Source organism: Halichoeres trimaculatus, unplaced genomic scaffold, assembly GCF_033239565.1.
Source record: "Halichoeres trimaculatus isolate MK-OKI-2021-1 unplaced genomic scaffold, fHalTri1.1 fHalTri1_scaffold_21, whole genome shotgun sequence".
NCBI classification, from domain to species: domain Eukaryota; kingdom Metazoa; phylum Chordata; class Actinopteri; order Labriformes; family Labridae; genus Halichoeres; species Halichoeres trimaculatus.
In genome coordinates, this window is record NW_027437199.1 from 19,331,208 (window position 1) to 19,354,053 (window position 22,846).

At 40.1% G+C, this 22,846-nt stretch overlaps 1 protein-coding gene across 2 annotated transcripts in view; it reads left to right on the forward strand.

Annotated features, from left to right (window-relative positions):
- The window catches only part of iqsec3a (IQ motif and Sec7 domain ArfGEF 3a), a 150,252-nt gene that overhangs the window by 62,288 nt on the left and 65,118 nt on the right, over positions 1-22,846 (forward strand). For both annotated transcript variants that reach the window (XM_074697863.1, XM_074697864.1), the window contains exon 3: positions 16,162-16,813. In XM_074697863.1, coding sequence (XP_074553964.1) covers positions 16,162-16,813 — 652 coding nt within the window. The remainder of the gene's footprint in view (positions 1-16,161; positions 16,814-22,846) is intronic.

A 22,846-nucleotide genomic window follows, 5' to 3' on the forward strand; every position in this document is an offset into this window, starting at 1 on the left:
CAGTTTCAGTACTGTACTGATAATCCTCTCAGAGCTCATCTTTATCCTCCATGCTGCAGAGTCATTCACCAGGGAAATTTTCACTCTCAACATCTAGATGGTTTGAATATTTTGCCTGTCACTGTTTTCACACTAAACAGTTTCTTGTCATTTTCCAGCATGTCTGAGCTCATTTTGCTGTAAATTCTGAATTTTTATTTTCCCGTTCCTGAGACAGCTCTATCTTCTCTTGCTCCTAATCTTGAATATAACAGTGTATATGGATACCATGAAGCTACTTCCACTTCTTAATGTAATTTTTTAATTTAGCACCTATTCCTACTTCACTCCTGATATCTGGATTCATCATCATGCCATCAGCTGCCATTTGTTGAAGGAGTCAGTGGTTTTCTTTTGAGCCATCTGCAGCCTCCATCCACTAGGTGGGGCTGTAGGTTGAATTAATGGCCATCACTGCCTTAATTCTAAATGCTCCATTGTGTAGGATGTAACCAGCGCAGATAGCAGGTGATTTCTATGAAGCATGGTTTGGAAATATTTCCTTTTGAGGATGATGACAGCTTTGTACACAGGTGGTGTCTGGTTAATGACTTATTACCACTCCACTGTAAGAAAGTAGAGCTGAAGGATGACGGTGCTAGCTCTGCTACTGTTAGCTACACATGGTTGAATGTTTTGACCGTCAGACTCTGTGATCTCAGTTTCTATTCTAATTGAATTGAGCAACTTGAAGTATTTCCGAACATTTTTTTTTTTAAACTTTGAACCAGTAAGTTGGTTCGATATTAGAATAGAATAGAATAGATCAATGGATTTCATTCTCCAGTTCAGCCAGCCTCCACCTCCACAGGGTCCAGGACTGAGCTTCTTCAGCAGTCTGTTCAGTCTCTGTCTCCTGGATCCTGTCTGCTCACAGCAGGTGAAGCTCTTCCAATGTGGCGTTGGTGTCTGATGTTAGCTCTGTTAGCCATGTCTGTGAATAGCATGATGCTACTCTGCCTTCAGGTATTCCCTCTGTTGCTGGGTTAGAACAGCTAGCTCGTCCATCTTATTGGAGATAGATCTTACGTTCCCAATAACGATGGATTGAAGGACAGGTTGATGTCGCCACTTCTTAGCTCACACCTGAGAACCAGCACGTTGTCCTCACCTCCTTCTCCTCACCTTGTGGGGAAACATCAGGCCTTGCACCAGTTAGCATTGACATGCTACAGGCTGCTAACAGCTGATTTCACGTGTAAACAATGCAGCCATGGTTACATGTAGGATCTCCAGACAAACACAGGAGCAAAAATAGTAAAATATCACTGAAGCCACAAAAAGTTTGGTGTCCATGACCAACTTATGAGCCATACAAAGTAACGATCCACTCCAAATACAAAGATTACAAAAAAGAGATGAAAAAATTACAAGGAACGGACAAAGAAGAGAGCGCTGCTGCAAAAGGCAGCCATAGCCAACAGGGCGGCGCCTTGCCTTACTTTATTAATTCCCTGTCTGGAAACTTTGGAATTAGCCACTATTAGCAGAACATCCCAAATAAATTTCTTGCTAAATCTAAAGGGCAAGCCTAGCAAGTTAACAAGCTGAAGTAAAGGCAATAAGTACTTCAAAAGAGGAGGACCAATCTCCAAATATTTACCACAGTATTCCTCTTTTAAACCTATGAACAGCCTTTAAGCTCCAGAAGAAACTGAAATCTTTGTATGTTTAATCATACTCAAAGAACACCACTGTACTTTAGTTTGAAAACCCTGTTCAAGAAGAGCTTTTTATTATAGCAGACTAAGAAGCTCTGAGTCTTCTCAAATAACTTTGAGGTCAGTTCCAACAATACATTCACATAAATTCTCCATTTAATTTTCTGACATTTGGATCTGTAAATTATTTGTGTCCTTGTGACATAAGACAGCTCCCAGGTGATTGCAGATCATGATGGGTGGCTTGTTTTCTCCTGTTTGGTGAGTTAATGAGTAGGCTAATGGAGGTGTCACTTTAGTAAATATTAACGCTCTAAAGTAATCTCACAAAAGGTCAGAGGTCAACCTCTGTCAAAAGTTGAGTCCTTGCTTGTTGTGGAAGGAATTTCATCTTACATAGGGGACAGCCTAAAGGACTTAGAAGATTTCTTTTGAAGACTTGTGTGATTTTTTTTTTTTACTTAGATATCATTTAAATAAAAGGAAATAAAGTGTCTAATGTAACCCAACAACAGTATCCTCCTCCTCCTCTGTTGGGATTTCTCATCACCCCTAAATGAATCCAGGGTGACTAATCCCTGGAGATGTGTTTTTCTCATTAAAAATTTAGCAACAGTCAAATGAAATCCTTAATATTCATATCTAACAACCAAAGTGGGTACACATGGTGATTATTTATTTAGAGTTTATCAGCAAAAAAGTCATCCATCATGGTTTCATTAAATATGAATTAGATTGCTTACATAAGTCATCAACCGTCATTAGATTCTGATTAAAGACATGACATCATCAAACTGATTGACACCTGGTTGACAGCACCTTAGGGTATCACAAGCAGAGCAGAAACAGCCCAAACAGCCAAACTCTGGCGCCACTCATCCCACAGATGCATGTTCCTTATGATTAAAGCTATATTTAAAGGGACATTAACAGGCTCTCCAACAGTTTAAGATTTATTTCCTGTGATGTTCAGTATGACACACAGAGACTTGCTGATAGATTTACGTCTTTTTCTCTCTATAGATAATGAAAGTTTGACTTTTTTGGCAAAACTTATTTAGCTTAAAAGTGCAGACTGTCAAATGTTATGTTGTATGTTTGGTATAATTGAAAAGGCTGACATTTTTCAAACAATCCAGGCTCCAGAGACAGAGAGATCCTTTTAGTATTGAACTCTAGTCCCTGTTAGGATCCCACTCAAACAACAGATTTGTGCATGGGAGGGTAAACACCCGAGGATATTTTCAAACACGGAAAGAGGAAGACGGCAACTATGAAAAAGACAGAGATATTCCCCCTGATGGGACGCGTAATAGGCAATTAGCGTATGAAATCATCAGGGTAGGGGGACTGCTCAATTGTTTGTTCCGCTCGCATCCAGGCAGAGCAGCAGCTGAATCATTTCTTCGGGCGCTGTTGTTTCTTGAACACACCCTTTTCTCTCTGCCTCTCTGTTAGGGGCTCGTAAGCTGGAGTTATAAGAATAGTCATAGGATTCTTTTTTGTAATAATATAGGAAGAAATATACAGTACATGTGAGAGGACGATGTATAATGACAACCTATTGCAGGTGTTCTATACCTACTTAAAGACTGATTGCTAGACTGGAGCAGCTGGTTGGTTGAACTTGCAATTGTGCCAGAGTATGAACATACATGGGGAATATCAGCTAAGCAAGATGGTGCCAAGCCATCGCGGACCTTAGAGGTTATCAAATAAACCAATCTTGTGACTGTGGGGAAGCCAGTACACAGAGAACAGCTGGGATGTGGTCCTCATTTTTCTTTGCTGTCTTGAGGCGACCAGCAGTATTTTGAAGAAGCTGCAGGCGATAATGAGTGACTGCTCTCAGCTAACATATAAGGAATTACAGCAGTCAGAATGAAATATTTTAGAGGCGCAGGTAAATCTTTGGAGATTCCTTAGCTATAACTGAAAAAGCTGGACTGTACAACTAGGGAAATATGTTATCAGATATAAAAGCACTGTCGAGATAATTGCCATTGCTTTCAGAGGAGTAAACACTAATACTAATCCTCTGGGTGTCCCAATTCAGTGACCATTTCTTTATTTTAAACCTAGTACAGTTTAAAGGTAGGTTTTGCAGAATTTTCCTAAAATAATAAAATGTCATCTTTTACAGGCATAATCCTGCTTAATCCTCACTTCTGGGCCTCTATACATGTGTGTCAGTGTCAGTGTCTGCCTCAACTCCTTATTCCTGTATGTTGATGTTTGGGTTGTATCGGGAGGATTCTGGGTGGAGAGTAAGCATGGTTACATCTGCTAATCACAGTGTGCCTTGTGCACAAGTGACTGTGTGAGTTGATGATTATGAGTGGAAGCTAATGAGAGCAGCTACAATAGTGGATGTACCAAAGCAAACAAAGTGAAATGAAACACCAAACAGATAAAGCTTTTCCTTAAACGAGGGTGAAGCCTGGCTCGACTTTCACTTGCTTTTGGGAACTTGGAGAGCAGCTCTGGATGAGAAGTGATGCGAGTTGATATGTGTCAAGTACCTGTGATTAGCTTGTGCTAACATGCCAAATCTGGCACATGGCTTTCAAGTCTCCACCACATAGAAACGCGATGCTACAGGTGGTTGCTGGGCTAGCATCACGGTCTGGTGTGTGCTGCTGCTGGCACTGATCCAAGGAGGAAGGGCCCAGTTTGAATGTTGTGTTTACAAACAACTTACAAAAAATTCCTGCAGACCCGACCTTTAAAAGTGCACTTAATGAGCAGGAGCATTGTTATTACCTGTATATTGACATATTTTAGCAAAATGAGTTCTTTTATTTTCATGCCAAAAAGGGTCTATTTGAAACTACATTGGACTGGATTAATATTTTAGACTTGGTTTCCTCAAAACCACTTGTAAATACACTTCTTTGATGCTTTAAATCAGTGTTTCTCAAATTGTGGTCTGCAGACCACTAGAGGTCTGCCAGTGACCCCTAGTGGTCCACCGTGAGGAAATTGTGTTGTTTTTTTTTTTTTTTTTTTTTTTTAAATGGAACTGCTACACAAATTGTTAAACTCTACAAAAATTGGTTCATAAAAACATTGAGTAATTTCATTTAAACTAAGTACTTACGTATTTAAATACTGGGAATTTTAAGTATTATGAAATAATATATCAGTAATGTAGTTATACTCAGATTTTCAGGTCCATTTTCTCCCTCATTCTAAACAAAAAAAAAAATCACCAAACTATGAGGGACTAAGTGCACTTTTTTACTCTAGCCACTGTCATTGTGGAAAATTTCTTGTTCTGAATAAAGGGAATTGAAGAAATAATATGTATAATTTCAATCGTAAAAATAATTGCTGTATTAATCCATTTTTAAAATAATTGTTAGTTGCAGCCCTAGCAAGTTGTAACATGTATGATTCGAGTTTATAGTATATCACTTTGTTCTCTGGGGTGTTGCTCTGGGGCTATTTAGCTCGTGGTGGTCCGCAAGATTTTTCTGGGGGGATAAGTGGTCCTTGGTCTGAAAAAATAGAGAAACGCTGCTTTAAATGGCATTTAAGCAGAAGCATCAACAATGCTTCTCATCACGTCTCTGTATAATGGTGGGGTGTTCCCGCAGAATAAAAGTTGTAAATTACAGTAGTAAAGAGGTTTTTTCCACAAAGATATGATTAAAACAGGACTTGAATGACATTCTGTGTAATTTCCTATCTTTGGAGTGGAGTGCAGCTCTGTGTGCTGTTGCAGTGTATCAGCTGAAAATCTGAGGTGTTTTCTCCACTGCTGCTATCTCGCTCTGTCTCTTTTTTTTTCTTTTTTTTTTTGCCTCTCTCTGTCTCCGTCCTTTTTACCCACATCCCGGGGCAGCAGCTTTTGAAGAGATTCAATTTGAAATCTCTTCCTGCATATTTCACAAGCCTATCCTGTTTTTTAAACCCGGTGCTCCATGTTGCTAGAGAGATCTTTCATTGACAATGCATGGGAATGCCTGTGGTTATACCGCTCAGTGTGTACGCTCGCATACTGTAAGCCGTTTGTTCCTCAGTCCTTCAGGGCGACTTTGCTTTGCCGAATCTGTAAACCCAACACAATAAATTCAAACCTAATATTAAACAGCAGGAGGTGAAAAAACTTGAGAGTGCCAGACCAGCCTCCACCTGCTCACCCTGTAACTCCCATCAAAAAAGGCCCATAAAGAACAGAGCACCTGCAGGAGCCAAGGGCTGATTCTGTGCTTTTTAGAGACATAAACTGGCTGGCATTGATCTCTGCTCAGTCAACTCCCAGAGCTCAGGACTTATGGATTACATATAAAAATACTGAATTACAAACTGCTTCTCCTGTTTGCCAGGTTTCTTTACCTCCTTTGAGCTTAAAAGCACAATTTATGAGCTGTGTCTTCCCGGCCAAGTGTGGGCAGTATTGATTGGCATCTCCATTATCAATCCATCACTGTAAGATTGATCGCTCAAGCAAAAAGAGAATACAGTACCATGCAACACTGCAAGTGCAGTCAGATACTGTAAATTAGCTTGTTTCACTAGCATATGTGCTGCGTTTAGCTTCCTAGCTTAGCTGTTAAAATGAACTAAAATACTCATGTTTTATCGGCAAAGATTTGAAATTATTTCAGGCAGTTTATCCAAGCTCTGAGGGGACAAATCCATTTTACAGTGGTTTCAAAATGACCTTCTCTTATGCTTTATGTCACCCTGAAGTGCAGAGCCTTTGACTTTCTGTCCTTGGAAAAAGGGCTAAAAACACAGACACTCCTAACCATGTGACCCACCCACATGATTTATACATGTCATAGCTATATTTGATAACCATTCTGCTCTAAAGCACAGGAGAATGTGCTTTAGGCTCTTTAGAGGTTACACAATATGAAGAAAGCACGTGAAGGCCTTTCCAGATTGTGTCGTCTGCTCTGAAACCAGAGGCTGAGTCTTGTAGAAGCTGCAGATGTGTGTGTGTGTGTGTCTGTGCGTGTGTGTGTGGGGGGAGATGATGTATGTTTGACCTTGATACTGAATCAAAGGCTTTCAGCCAAGACGTACAGCTCCTGTTGATACAAGGGCTCCCAGATGAATGCATTTGATTCCAAAGGAGACCACAGGCCACTGTTTAATTTATGTTGGGCTTTTATTCTCACCAAAGGCCCTGTCCTCTTTCACCACACTGTCAAGATTCCAAGTGTATAATATCTCAACAGGTAGAGGATGAATTGTTTTTTTATTTTGTACAAATATTCTGAAAGGATAAACTTACTGACTCCTGATTTCCTTACTCCACCTGTAGCACCACGAGGAGGAAGTACTTCCTAGTTTTTAAGTCAGGTATATAAATGTCTAGATTCTAATAAACTATACTTCTTATAACCCAATAAACATTCAATAAACCCCCTCTGGAAGGGAAGGCAGAACAGGTATAGCAGACACAACCACGTTTACTCTCATCGCACACACAGCAGACGTAGTTGGATGAAATAGACTAATAGGTTGTAAACCTGAGACATAAACACACAAAACTCAAAATTAAGTCAGATAAATTCACCTTCATCTGTGAAGCATGAATCCCTCCTGAAACACTAAAAAACTCACTCACCGACAAATCATCCCTGTTCTTACAATGAATCCAACGAAAATGAAACTTATCGATTCATAACACATGGCAAAAACCACGCCCACCCTGTCCACACAGCACATGATCAACAGGAAAAGAAAGTTAAACACAAAATGATCATTGGATTGATTGCCATAAAATATGGACTGCACTTCTCATTCAGTATTATTAAGATAACAATTTTTTCAGCTATCTTAATGGATTTCTTGTACATTTCAGCAACACATCAGCAGAGTAGGTTTGTTAGTGAACATTAGCATGCTAAATCGTGCTAACAAACAATAATAGTAACGAACAATTACAGGATGACGTTTCTCATTCTTTCCCATTGTTAATCATCAAAAACCTGATCTAGTTTAGCTCTGCTTTGGTCCAACTTCAGAAAAAATTAAGTCAAAGCAGAAGGACAAAAAAAAAAACGCCATTTTTTCGAGAGTCTGCCCAAGAGTGGCAGCAAAAGCTAAAGAACCTACACAAAAACCAATGAAGTTTCTTTTTAAAGGAACAGGATGTGTCTTGGCACAAAAGCTGGGTTCGGCCTGCACATGTATCTTCCAGCCATCTATAGCCTCATTTCCACCTAGAGGTCCGGTATGGCTCATTACAGTTTAGTACAGGTCAGATCAGGCGGCGTGTAAGCTGGGTGCAGATAGCTATGTCAGCTACGTATTAGCCAGACGGCCTAGCAGTGCAACTCAGTCTACCCCGCTAATAATTACTAAAGAAGAAAAACGGGACCATGGAACGCTGCTTTGTGATGCCATTTTTCAAACTAAAAGAAAATTATCTTCACAAAGTTGACTGGAGATTCAAACATGGCAGGTGTTGTTCTTTATCAGAGCTATTGCATGGGAAGTGACCATTCTGTCGACCAATCAACAGGCTACAGTGTTTGAAGCTCCACCTTCTGGGGTCAGATCAGTTTGTCTGATATCACAACAGAAGGGTCACAAAAAGTGGGATGGTACGGCTCGGTAATTTGGGGACCTGTTACAGTTTAGTCAAAGGAAACGCCAAAAAATTTGCGCACAATTTAAGTATTGATGATAACAGTCTTTGAGTTTTGTATAATCATCTGTAAACAAGGGCATGTCAGTGAGTTCTAGGCCTGTTTGTATTTTTCTCAATTTGCCCATATGGCTCTGTTTTGGGAGCTGAAGTGGAATGCCAAGAAGATATAAGTAGTTTGAACAGCAGTAGTTGTACTGTAAAATACCAGTGTTTAATGATGTTTACAGTTGGATAACTTCAACACATGGTGACACTGGGACAGTCATGGAGAGAGTTTAAACAGTCATTGTAGCATCATAAGTTTTTAATTTGAAGCCAGTGTGGGAGTGCCTTAAACCTGTGTGACTTGTGAAAAAGATGTGGTAAATGGACAGAAAAGGAAACAGCATGTATTATAATTTCCTGACTCAGTAAAAGAATTAAGGGTCTCAATTATTCATTTGAAGTCTTTTTCAATACAGCATTAAGGTCACACTGTCTGCTTGGATTTGTTGCTACCTGGGGTTAACAAGTTTCTTCCATTGAACCCAGCAGTTTATCATTATCTTATCACACTATTGTGGCAACTCTTGGCTCCATGAATAGGATATAATGACACATTGATGTTGACATCACGCAGCTTTACTCAGCCCTGCAATTTTCTCTGTTTTTGTATCTCACAGCACCACAGCCCTATTTCTGACGTTGTTACAAATTGATTCTTCTGCTTTTGTTATTTAGCTCAGTTACCATCATTATTTTTGTTGTTGTTCTTAATGCGGTTAGAAAATAGGTTTTATGCTAACTACAGCCAATGTCTGACAGAAGTGTTGAGTGCAACCAGGCAACAGTAAAACCAAAGTATTTTTTTCTTTCTTCATCTTCTTTTTTTTTTTTTTTCGGATGTGATAGTATTCACATTTACTGTTTTAACATCAACTGATAGTTTTGAATTTTGACACGTCCCTGGTTCACAGGAAGGTTACCAAGCATTTAGGTCATAGAATAAAGTAGAGACGAAGCAGAAACCTATTGGTGAACCATCTGTGATTGCCCACTGTAACTCAGTTTGACCTCATGATTAGAGAAAACCTGAGACCTTCTGATACCAATGTGTGTGTGAAATTGTGCAAATCACTGTGTTTTTCCTGCTCCATCAGGGATGAAGGCATCCTAAGTGAACTGGAATAAAAATAATTTGTAATCTGCAGAGAAAGGTGCCAAAACTAAAAAAAACATCACCTTCAGGAGTATACCACATTTTAGAATCTTGATTTTTCTTATTACACATTACAATCCATCAGTGAGATCAAAGTGAATCATCTGAAATAGATGGATTCTTTAGATTTATTCCTTGTGCGTACTGCATCAGTGATGCCTGATATAAGTAATGTAATAACACAGTCTCTGCTCCCTGAGTCTTTTAATTTATTCCATCAGTGCATCCTAAACTTTATTTCCATACATTATCCTCAGTTGTTTTTCAAAAGTAAGTACAAGAAAATGCTAATTTCAACTATCTCACTCCACTTTCTGCCTTAAGTTATGCTTGATGAGCAGATTGATTCTCTTTGAGCTCTATGGTAACTTATACATTCTTTGTTTAGGGGAAGTTGAAATAAAAATTAATAAAAAAAAGTTTTATATAAAAGAAATTTGTGTTTTAGATGGAAAAAATATTAATGTCTCAGCCAAGAAACAATATCAGCAAGCAGTTACTTCAGGGATCTCATTGACTATGACTTCTGCTGATGCGGTTTTTCCTCCCATAATGCCCCTTTCAGCAACTCTTTGGCTGGGATCTACCTGAGGATAGACCCTTTGAACCCTAACAGTCAATCAGGCCAATATATCTCATCTCTGCTCCTGCAGCACACCTCCACGGTGATGATGCAGCAAAAAGCTCTACGATCAAGGTTAATGAAAGCCAAAGTGGCCCACCGTGACCAGGTTCACGCCTGAGACCTGCTGCATAATGACGGTGGTCTTTCAGTCAGAGGTTATCACCCCGACACAGCAAAATAGATACTTAATGACTACAGTCAGCTCGGGGAGTTTCAACAGTGATTTACCCTAATACCCAATGGAACCAGTTTAACCTTCATTGTCAAATAGTTCTTACAATGGTTGGAGTTGATCACATGGCATTCAGTTTCCTGGGGTTTTGAAAATATAGGAAAATTCATTTATTTGCAACAAATCATTGTAATTTGTCCTTCTTGTTAAAATTTTATCAGTGCATCTGTAATATGATGCTGTTGAATACATTAAAATGAAGCAGCAGAAATAGGAAGCCTATGATAAAGTGCAAAAAATTGCAGTTCTTGGAGAGCCCACTTAAGACTGAAGAAAAACAAGAAATTACAAACACCATTCCAAAACAAAGGGACATTTTATGGCAAAACAACATGTTTACAATCCTGATTTAAAAAAAAACATACAAGTTAGCTTCTATACATATTGTAAAGCTTCTTTATTATTTTTCCTTATCGTGTTTTTTTTCCATTTGTCACACTTTTGAGTTTTTTGCCCATATAAGGGCATGGCTGACTTGACTGACTTGCTAACACCCTGTAGCTGTCTGTACATTGGCTAAATAATAATAGTTGTCATGGATTTTATTTATTTGTTATTTATTATTTTTTTTATTTATAATGCACTTTATATTTGTGGGCAAATGTCAAAGTGCACCATCATAAGAAAACAAAAACAATGATAAAGACAATAACAACAGTAAAAGCAGTCAATAATAAGATCAGCCAGGAAAAGCAATGGAAAAAGGAAGGTTTCAGTCCTTTTTTAAGAGGTCCACTGACTGTGGTGCCTTGAGGTGGTCGGGAAGGGCGTTCCACAGACAAGGAGCAACAGCCTCAACAGCCTCAAAGGCCTTATCGCACATGGTCCTAAACTGAGTCCTGGGCGGGCACAGATGGTGCAGTTGGCCTGAACCGGATTCTGGCTGAAGTGTGTGGGTTGGAGGAGTCCAGTGAGGTAGGTGGGGGCTGCACGGTGCAGTCAGTGGTGGGTGTGAAGGAGGATTTAGAATTCATTGTGGAGGTGAACGGTTAGCCAGTGCAGAAGGCGAAGGATGGGGGTCAAGTGGTCATGTTTTTTCTCACCAGGACCCGGGCAGCACTGCCTCTTCCACTCATATGAACATAAAGCTTGGTTGAGTTCAGCAACAGTCAACAATAGGCTTCAAAACTGTGCATCTGAAACTAATGGGTGATGTCACAGACTGCATTGACTTATTAAACAGTCTATGGTTTCATCATTGAATTATTTGAATGTACAGCCTTTATATTGAAATCCACCTCAAAGGCAGCTGTGACAGTTATTAAATGCATATATATATTCAGTCAGATCAATCTGTCTTCTAGTTATGGTTCAATTTGCTTAAGTTGGTCTTAAAGTAGCTTCATTTTTTTTCCATAACAGGCAAAAAAATCTGCCCAAAAGCTAAACATGCAGTTGTAGAGAAGCAGGTTCAAACCTTGATGTAGTAACAACATGCTATATTTATATTCACTAAAGTAGGGATTGACTTTTCTTCAATGCAGCAAAAATACACAATTATTTCTATTGAAAAGACTTCCACATGTAAAATCTGCAAAAGGGCCAAAATTAGGAAACAACACACCTTTAACAGACAAACCTGACCATCTACAGTAAGCAGCCTGTTAGCATTCACAGCAGAGAGAGCTGGAGACGTCAGCATGACACAACCATAATTACATTCTGGTCTGAGCGCGTGGAGGCCAGCGAGCTCATCCGTCTTCAAACTGACGTACAGAAAGATGAGAGGCAGAGGGGGAGAGGCAGCATCCAGGGCTTGTCCCCGCCTCGTCAGTCACCATGACACCTGGAACCACTCAATCTCCTTACCTGGTGGAGGACAGAGTGGCAGAACAACTTTGGCGCGTGCGTGTGTGTATGTGTATGTGTGTGTGTGTGTGTGTGTGTGTGTGTGTGTGTGTGTGTGTGTGAGTGGACGAAGAGGATGACAAGAAATTTAGAAAATAGATGAAAGCTTTAAAAGATGAGAAAATTTGGAATGCAGGGAAAGTGAGTGACAGGAGTCTGAGCAGTCAGAGTTTATCTTTGTGTGGATGCAAACAAACTCTGAATACACATACTCAAAATCCATATGCAGTATAATTAGGGACTGTATATTATGATGTTCAGTCTTTTTAGAATTAAAACAAGCAAAAAAAAGGCACAGCATGGCAGTTTACACCTGATGTCTTCCCTCAGAGAAATCTGCTTTTTCGCACAGGTCTATTTTTTGCACAGAAAAAGCTCAGCGAGTGTCGAAGCAGCACTCTTTATTTCCTCATTCATTATTCATCACTCATACAGGCTCTATTTTCGAAGCTATAGACCCGGCTCTATCCGCACTAAAGATACTTTCTGCCAAGGCTTACGCGCTGTCATGTGTAAAGACAGGGAGACGTGAGCGACCTGTGCAAGAACAGGCAGCAGAATAAATAGACAGAAACACACTTTTACTATATTTTTGTATGAGACTGTTTTGGAATGCATACAAAAGGTGTGTCTCAAAAAACTTCTTCAAAAACGTAGCTTTCTGCTGTTTACACTATAAGTTTGTTGTCTCTCTGAAGCCTCCACCTCCTCTGGGGAGCACTGTGCAGATTTCTGCAGCACTCTACAAATGGCAACGGGAGTGTCCTGGTTTTAAATGCACTGACTCAGGTCTTATCACCAAACAAGAGGAAAAACAAAGTATTATCTTAATCTGGGTATTAACACACCGAGCTGTTATCTCGATGACTGTCAACTAGAGTGAACCCAGTTTGAATTTTAATGTCTTTGAGGAAAATCTGAATATGGATATTCAGAAAGCTGCTGCACTGACTGATGACAGGTTGTACTTTATTTCTGTTGTAAGTTAAGATGTATTAGTCATGCTAGCTGCATGGCTCATTTGCAGTTGATCCAAAACTTATAGACTAAAATATTTCAAAAAATTCAAAATTATATAAAGAAAAATTGCTTGTATACTCATGGTGCCCAAATAATGAATCCTTATTCATTTTGTGATCAATTTATGAGTTTAACAGTGTCATTGATAAGTGAAGTGAAGCGTAGAGGTCTTATAACAGCAACTGTGAGGATGATCTGTTTTAATTAGACTGCAGTGACACCTTCTGGTCTGGAGTCTCACACACACTGTCGTGAAGACGTGACTCATAACAAGGCCTGTGTTTGTTTTGGAGATGAATGGAGATCAGATCTTGTTTTTTAAAAAAAAAAACTTTCTTTGTTCAAGACAACTTTTTACCAGAAACAACACACCTGAGTGAGATATTGATAGACAATTACATAGCGCTGTTTTTTTAAACGTGACGAGCGGATGTATCATTTGTACTGTAGTTTAGTAGAAGAAGAAGTAGTAGCTATAAAGTATTGCATGGTAGCTTGCTTTATGTGGCCCTACTGTGCTCTAAGACATGTCCGTAACATGTAATTTTAGCAAGCACGAGCTAACGTAGCATAACTCTTCACTTTATTGATAGACTCTCAAGTTTGAACAGACCACTGCAGAATAACTGCTGACTGTGGGTTGGAATGAACATTAGCACGAACAAATTAACCCCTGTGTTAGCCTATAGCTCGTGCTCTATCTCTCTCCTGTTTATCTTTCTTTTGCTCTTCTGTCCTTTTTCTATCCGACAGTTAAGCTCCACCATCACTACAAAATTAACCACAGAAATTATTTTCAGCAGAGAAAAACACTGATCTCTCTTCTCTCTACAATACTTATTCAGTGTGGTGTTGTCATAGAGACTTTGATGTGCCAGAAATCAGTCCGGTCCTGCTCGACCTAATGAGGAAGCTTAAAAGTAGCTTTTGGGAATAACCTATATTGGGGCTGATAATCTCATTTTAAAGTGTGGAATACAATCAGGCATATATCTAGAAAGGAGACTTTTTCAAAATCACTCAGAAACTCCTCACAGTCCCTTTAAGATACAATCATGTTGGGAAAAACACTGATGAAAGATGGTTTATTGATGCACCATCACAACTTTTAGCACTGCACCACTCATGGTTCAAGCGTCTTTGTCAGGAGACACCTGCCCCGCTGCTGTTGCTTGGATTACTGGACAGGATCCAGTATATAAGCATCAGTATTTCAAATTAGCATGCTAACAAAAACGAACATCTTAGTCACATTGTTTAGTAACATGATGCTAACAGGAGCTACAGGTTTTACCTCACCTCGTGGTATATCTTGTGAATAAGCAGAAGTTGAACTCTCAGATCATGGATTGATTTGACATGATGGGATCAGTCTGCCACTGGCATGCTCATGTTAGGGAAACATATTGACTGTTATTAGAGGATTTTGACCAATCAGAATGAAGTATTTCATCCACATATTTCAGTAAGCAAGCCAGGCAATACCAAGAAATAATGTTTACCAGATGATTCATTTTATAATTTTTAGAAACAGTTTGATTTTTCCAAGAGTTGATTTCTTTCTTTCTTTCTTTCTTTCTTTCTTTCTTTCTTTCTTTCTTTCTTTCTTTCTTTCTTTCTTTCTTTCTTTCTTTCTAAAGTTGAATGCCTCCAATTATATCAAAAACAGAATTTTCTGAAATTTAAGTACAAACATTTATGTCCATGCCAGGCTGAATTGGTATTGGTACCCCTTTGATTTTTTTTAACTACAGCCATCCAGGTAAACTTTTGCCAGAAGACAAATTCTCATTTTGGAACAAACCACTAGTTCATCAGAAACAGGCAAAAACTGGCCGCTGGTTGGATACCAGAGTTGAGTAAACACACTTCAAATAGGTGCTTTATTTAAGTCACGAGGTCACCTTATAATGGCATGTTCTGTAATAACTACATGTCTTAGTTGTCTTTTCAGCAACATTTTAAATTCAATTGCAAAATAAAGCCATCACGAACTCGGCCTCTGTGAAACATCTGCAACCTCTCAGTCTCTGACCTCTTTAGTGACCTGAGCTGTGCAGGATTTGTAAAAGAGGCTCCGTGCTAATTAGCTGCATGAATTCTTCCTGAAGAGGGCGCTGGTTTCGATGGATGCAGAAGCGCAAAAACCTGTGCATGTACAAAGTGAAAAATCAGGAAACATAGGCAAGAGTGGGAAGTGACATGCAGGAAAAAGGCCACAGATTGGATTCAAACCGGGGTCACCTCCTCGAAAGCTTAATTGAGTGCAGCCTAAGATCTGTGGGTCTATCTGTGCCCCAAAGTGTGGATATTTTTAAGAGGGGTAACAGAAGGTAGTCAACTCTTCCAAGTTCTTTTGCTAATTTTAGGATTGAAACCAGTCCCAGCAAACAGATGCACAGACACTTCCACAGATCCCCTCCTCCCTTCTGTGTCACGTTATACCTCTTGTTGTTAATACACCACTGAGAGTTTCACACAGGCACCTATTCACACATTTACAAGCACACAGATAGTCTAAGTTTGTATATTTGTATTTGCTGCATGACTGTCCCCCATGTCTGTGTGTGTGTGTTGAGTGTGTGTCACTATTGGCTGTCAACTTTCTTGTTTCTGTTCTTTTTTTTTTTCTCACATTTTTTTCCTCAAGACTTTACTGTAATAAATGGCAGCTTTTGATCTTTTTTGTACTCTTGTGCTCTGTGATTTTGTCGGCTGTTCTGTGCTGTGAATTTTTATCGTCTGGCAGAATCCAGACAGAGAAGAGAGGCAGACAGAACAGAGCAGATAGACAGATAATGAGTGAAATCAGACAAAAAAGAAGGTCAACTTCTAACCACTAACAGAGGCAGCCTGGAGAAGAGGTCAGAGGTCACCACGGATGCAGCAGCAACCTCACTCTGCGTTTTCTCCTCCTTTCTGCAGCGATGACCCTTCTCCAGAACCGTCTTTGGGGGAGGAAGGGAAGGGAGGAGAGGGGGAACTGCAGAGTGAGGTCCAGGCACAACCACAACCACAACCGGAGCCGCAGCTGGAGCAACAGCCGGAAGAGATTCAGCCACCGCCCCAACCGCCTCAGCCCAAATCTGAGCCTCAGCCGAAGCCAGAGCCTGAAACCAAACCTGAGCCAGAGCCTGAACCAAAAACAGAACCTGCACCTGAGCCGGAGCCGGAGCCCAAACCTGATACAGAGCCTGAACCGGAACCTGAAGCTGAGCCTGAACCTGAACCTGAACCTGAGCCTCAGCCCAAAGTTGAAGCCCAGATCGAGGAAGCAGCGAAGGAAACCCCTGAACACTTGCCGTGCAGACAGGACCAGACAGTCGAGGAGGGACAAGAGAACAAAAAGTCTGAGGAAATTGTTGAGGAACAGAAAAAACAAGACGGAGGAGAGGCTCAGGCCAGTGTTGCACATGAGGAAGAGGAGGAGGAAGGGGGAGGAGCTAAAGGAGGTGGGGCAGGGAGGAGAGCCAGCCTGCATCACACGGCGTCGCCCTTGAGGGTGCAGCGCAACGGGGCCGGCTTGCACTCGGCCACATCCGACTATGAGCTCTCGCTTGACCTGAAAAATAAGCAGGTAGGGTTGACTTGGGGACAGGGGAGGGGATGATGGGAAGGGGCTGTTCGTGTGTTTGTACGTCCAGTGAACTGTTGACTGTCCGAGGAAGTGGAAGACTTTTGGTTTGGCTGTCGATGGATGAGATTTTTTTTTTTTTTTTTGTCCTAATTGGCTCCTTGGGGCTTCCCAGCTGTATAAACTAATGATGAGCTTCCTTTTTTCAACATCATGAATCATCATTGTCATTACTGTGTCATTATTCCATTGACATCCTCATACAGTTCTGTCTTTATTGTCTCATCAAATTTAAATTGGAGTGTTTAAGTTTATATTTTTCTAACTGTTTATCCCTCAGGTTTTTTACTGTTTTGCTGTAATCTAGAGAACGTAAATTAACTCTGTACGCTGTGTTTAATTGGCAACGGTGCATAGAAATGCACCCAATCCACCAAAAAGTCCTCCAGTTTTTCCTCCCCTGCGCTGTTTTTTGAGAAGCTGTGGATTATGAAAGGCCCCCATTTTCATGGAGCATGTGACGATAACCTGTTCCCATCTTGTTACAGCTAAACCAGTTTTGTCTGACCCGCTGATGAAGTGTGACTGCATTTGAATGGATTTTCATGTTAACATCTTTATGTTTTTATCATACTATCCATCAGGGGACAAAGTATCATGTCAAAACCATCTCCATTTCAACATCCATGAGTCATCTTCCATGTCTTTTCATTGTCATCCATCCTACTGTCATCCCCCAGTCCATGGATCTTCCATCAGGTAAGGCAGAGGAGTGTGGGCCTCACTCGTTGGTTCTCCTGGCAGCAATGATAATTTATTGAGATAACTTACAAATGTTACATGCAGAGCTGAATTCCTGCAAGCTTATGTCCTGTTCAAATTGTTGGATTATGTTGTCTTGGGCTTGGAATATAATTTCTAAAGTTTGAAGAAAGTTGTCAGAGGCACTGAGGGTCTTAATATGGGTGCAATGTAGTGTTTAGGAGCATAATGTCTCAGACTTTAATTTTAATTTAAACCATTATTTTAATTGTTTTGAGGACTCATAAGAATCATCAATACCTCTGTTGAAGAAGCTCAACCACCATGGCATTCCTGCCTTTTTTACACTGAACCACATATCACAGCCTCTCAGGTTCCTGCTGTGTAACTTTGTCTTGCATTTTGGCCATTCAGGCCAAATATGTATTTTTAAAGAATCATCAGCATAAAGCTTTTTTTGCCTACCTGTCTTTTGTTGCCTTTGAAGAACAGATTATTACAAATTGTTGCATGGATTAACATACGTTATAGCTTTCTAACAGAAAAATTGACATATCGTGCATAGTTTGGAGGAAGGGATTTGTGATGTCCTTTAACCCTAAAATATAAAATAAAGATAAAAAAGTTTCTGGATATTCTCTCACACTTCCTGCTACCCTTGTGTAAAGACTGGTTGATACTTGCATGCAAAAAGGACTACAGGGTAATGTGCAATGACGGTTTGAAGCAAAATTACAAGCCTGGTTTTAGTCAATGCTCCAGTTGGCCATTCCAGTCAAAAAGGACTGTCTCCTCCCCCTTTTAGCCCGGGCCCATTAACCAGTAATTATGAGCAACCAGCCCTGTTTCCACCATAAACTGTATATAGAGTGAACAGCGTGGCTCCGCCATTTATCATTGTACGGTTTTGAAGCCAAAATACCCCCGTCATGGGCACAGCCATTGTAGCAGTTGTGCAGCCAGAGTCTTCGCAATAGGGACTGTGAGGGATTCTGGGAGAATCCCAGTGGAGTTGAGTGACAAAAAAAAAAAAAGAAAATGTTTCGGGAATCTAATCACTACTTGACTCCATATTTTACAATCTCAGAAAAAATACACAAAAACAGCAGCTGTCAATCATCGTTAAACGTTACATACAAATTATTTCTAACCTCTAATAATTATTGAAAACAAAACTTTTCAGAAAAAGAGGACTTGAATACAAGGCAGCCAAATGATGTCTTCAAACCCCACAACAATAAGACGTGAGAAACATTTCTACCAGGTGTATTAATTTTTTAAAGTTTGGCCACAGCCCATCTGGAATGACTGGAAAGACAGATTTTTTGACCTTTACAGCAGCCAGCCACCAGGCGGAGCAGTTTTTGAGGAGACCTCACTTTAAGCCCAGCAAGATGACGTCCATTTTTTTTACAGCCTATGGTTTCCACCAAGCTGTCCAGTATGGATCAGTACAGTTTAATACAGGTCATATTTTTAAAGCCAAAAGACAAGAAAAACGTGACACAGTGAACAAAGAGCAATGATAGAAGACATCCACATGCACGACCAATCAATGGACTACAGTGTTTCTAGCTTCACCTTCAGGGGTTAAATTGGTTTAGTCTGGCACCTCAACAGTAGGGTACCAAAAAGAGGGACAGTACGGGTCAGAAATTCTAGGACCTGTCAGAATTTTAGTCAAAGGGAGGAAGGAAATGATACAAAATGCATTCCGTACTGTGACTAATTGAACTGCACCGTGTGGTAGAAACAGGGCTACCGATTGCTTAAAAGATTACTTGTTTGCTGACCTCCTTTGAGTCTTGGTCCCAGTTACTGACATCAACAGTGAGTGTCACACCACTCTGATCAGTAAATTTACTAGTCTCAGTCTCAGGGAACCTTAATCAGTGAATATAAATCTTTGTAGAGGTGTTACACAGGTTTGGTTGTTTAGATCTTTATCAAAATTTTTCAAAACTCAGCTAACAGGATAAAAGATTAAAAAATGAGATAAACTCCCACAGCAGAAACAAATGTTGCCTAAAACTTATCTGTCTAAGAAAGCTTCCACAGAGACTGATGTGTTTGAGTGCGATGGCTGCTTCATGTAACTCCCTGTCAGCTTCATTCTCTCCCTGTTGGACTCATTGCTTTCCTTTTTGAGACTTAAGGTTCTTTTAACGTTAGCTCCTAACCTACATCGTCTTCTCACCTCCGTTTCCACTCTTTCAGTTCTCACATCTGAAAGTTCCCGACCTCCACTATCTCCCTGTCAACAATGCTGGAGATACACAATCAGCTACATTGATCTTCTGTCTGTGCAGCTGGGGGTGCAGGAGCTTGATGCAGCTACAGATCAATGTCAGGGTAATTGGATCTGCGGCAGGGCGATACTTTGATTGCTCTGGAAGAAGCTCATGACAGAGTGTCTGAGCGTTGAGTCAGTTCAACATCCAACATGTTGAGTTTCAGGATGTTACACTCAGATATTTCTCTATGAAAAATGGTTAGGAGAAAGTAAAGTTGATTTTTTGATTGACGAATGAGGAGTTGAATATGCTGAAGCTTCCTCATTACGTCATTGACTCTTATAGGAATACACTCAGGCAATCTCGGGGGTATTGGTATACTTTCATACCTGAGAATACAGCTGAATCTTGCCAAGGGAATGTTGTCCATGTTTTCAATTTTCTTACTGACGCAGCCCACAGCCGGGGCTCAACAATGGAGTGCATTTAAAGTTCAGACTGAGCAACTTCACAGTGAAAGCTTTAGTGAAATGTGAATGTGGGCAAGAAACGAGAGCAAGAGAGAGTTTCTGGTGAGTTCTGGGTTCAGTGAGAGGCTGAGTTGAACAACACGGTCAGAGAAGCATTTTCAACTTCAAAGAATGGAAGTTTGTGAGCTGCAAAGTCATTGGAACCCATAGAAAATGCAGACACTTTGACAGTCTTTGGTAGACCACTCACATGCATATTGTCCTTTATTGGGAATGGAAAGTACCTACACATGTTTGATAAGTGAAAAAGAAGTTTCACAGGAGGTAAACAAAAGGAGGAGTTGGAGTTTCTACTAAGCTCTTGTGCATAGACTAAGTTGTAAACACAGTTTGTGTATTTCTGTTCCTATCTTGCTAGCTTGCTAGTTTGCTAATGTAGGGCTAATGTAAACAACAAAGAATAATCATTTTGCAATTTGCACAAATACTTACGGACCATTTTCAATTTTTGACCTCAACTTCCACATTAGCAACTCCATTGTTATGTGTTCCTTTTAGCCTACAGATGTGATTAATTCAACCAAAAGGTTAAAACTTCATTAAAAAAAGAAATTTTGAACAAGTTGAATTAGACCCCTGCGATAATGATGACCTCATTTAGCACTACTTTTCTCTGCAGGCTACATTCTCTATGTTGCTAAGTGGCTACAGCAGGGTTTCCCAAACTTTTCAGCTTTTTAACCCCCAAAACAGCAATGCCAGAGACTGGTGACCCCATGCCATGGGAATATACTAATAAGTTAATCCACAAACAGACAAAAAAAGGGCATAAAATACATTTTTTTAGCTGACTGGCAGAAAACTAGACTCCTGGTGTGAGCATATTTTTTCTAAACTGAGCTGTGACACTGATACTGTTGTTATCCTGACTTAGTCACCTCAGGTTCTTGTGGCAACAATATAATGTAGAAAACATGAAGTATTGTTTGCATGGGTCTATATATATATATATTTGTATGATTCTATTTATTGGATTTATTCTTGTTATAATGGATGGAAAATGCCAATTTAATATCGTTTTTGAGTTTGGTAGGGATTTTGTGACCTCACTATCAGTTATTTTCAACCCTCCAGGCTGCCCTGACTCCTGCTTTAGAAACCACTGATTGGAGTGCTAACACTTTTGCTACAGCGTCAACAGACCGAGGTGTAATGTTCCAGACTGATTTGATATGACGTGTTGATATGGCGTGTGGTAATGTTGTTCCTAGCTTAGAATACTAGAACTTCAGCCACAGTGTCAACAGGAACAAGAGGGGAAATGGTCTGACATGTGGTCAGGTTTTACAATTTACTTTTTTTTTTTTTTTTTTAATCTTGGCAGACACTTTTGGCCAGAGCAACATACAACACTGAGCAAATAGGGAGTATGGTGCCTTGCTCAAGGGCCCCTCAGCAGCGCTAAGGAATTTATGCTAACACCTCCCCAGCCTATCAGCCCAGTCCTCAATCTTGGTCCATGCCAGGACTTGAACCCGCGACTGTCCAGTTACAAAACCTTATGGACTAAGCTAGGTTGTTGCTAGCATTGCGTCCTACATTGACAGTGATCACTGTTGTTGTGTTAGAGTCAGTTAGAATCAAACACTGACATGGTGCTCACAGTGGAGCTTCAGTAAACTTTTACCTTTCAATTATTGTGTTTTTCATTTCACACCACACATTGGAATTGGAAATGATTAAATTCTAATTAACCCAAAACAAAAGCTGTCTTCTAATCGCTGCTACTTGTTTGATAACAGCTTTGCTTCTGTGCTTCATCATACAGCCTATGACTATCCCATCGTAAATGTGACACTAGAGTGACAATGTCTGTCAATAAGAATAGCGGAGGAAAACAAAAGATGGAAAGTGATGGATACTGAGCCAAACTGGCTTAAAACGTTCATCAATCAATGAGGTCTTGGCTATGCACATAATGCAGTGTCCATTTTTGCTGAGTGTAGAGCTTTGTGTTTGAGGGGATAATAAAGTGAAAGGTGAGGAGTCCAGACTTAAAATTACTGCTCCTGCTCTATAACTGCTGCTTATCTCTGCTTGAGTGATTGTGGTGTCCATGAATCAAAAGGGACCTATCTCCATTAAAGTAAAACATTAAACGGTGAAAAGTCAAACTTTATGGCCTGTATTCATTCATAATTACACTTCATGATGGGGTTACATGAGGGAAATTCAAAAGGCATATTTCTTCCTAAAAAAATGTATTACAGGTAGTAAAACTGCCTGCAAAAAGATAAGCCAATATTCTGGTCAGTGAATTTTTGCTATGCTTAAAATCTAGTCTTCTTAAATCTGTTTTCGTTGTCTTCTCTGCCTCACTCGTGGTTTTTCAGGAACCACTGACCTTTCCTGGGACTGACTTTGGTCTAGGATGAATCAGCTTAGCGGATCAGCTTACTCTGATGACATCAAGTCTTTTGTTGTCCGCCTCATTCTGTAATACAGTCAGCATTAGTTGTGTCCCAGTTTTGCTGTTATATAATCATCCCATTAATCATGCAGATGTTTCG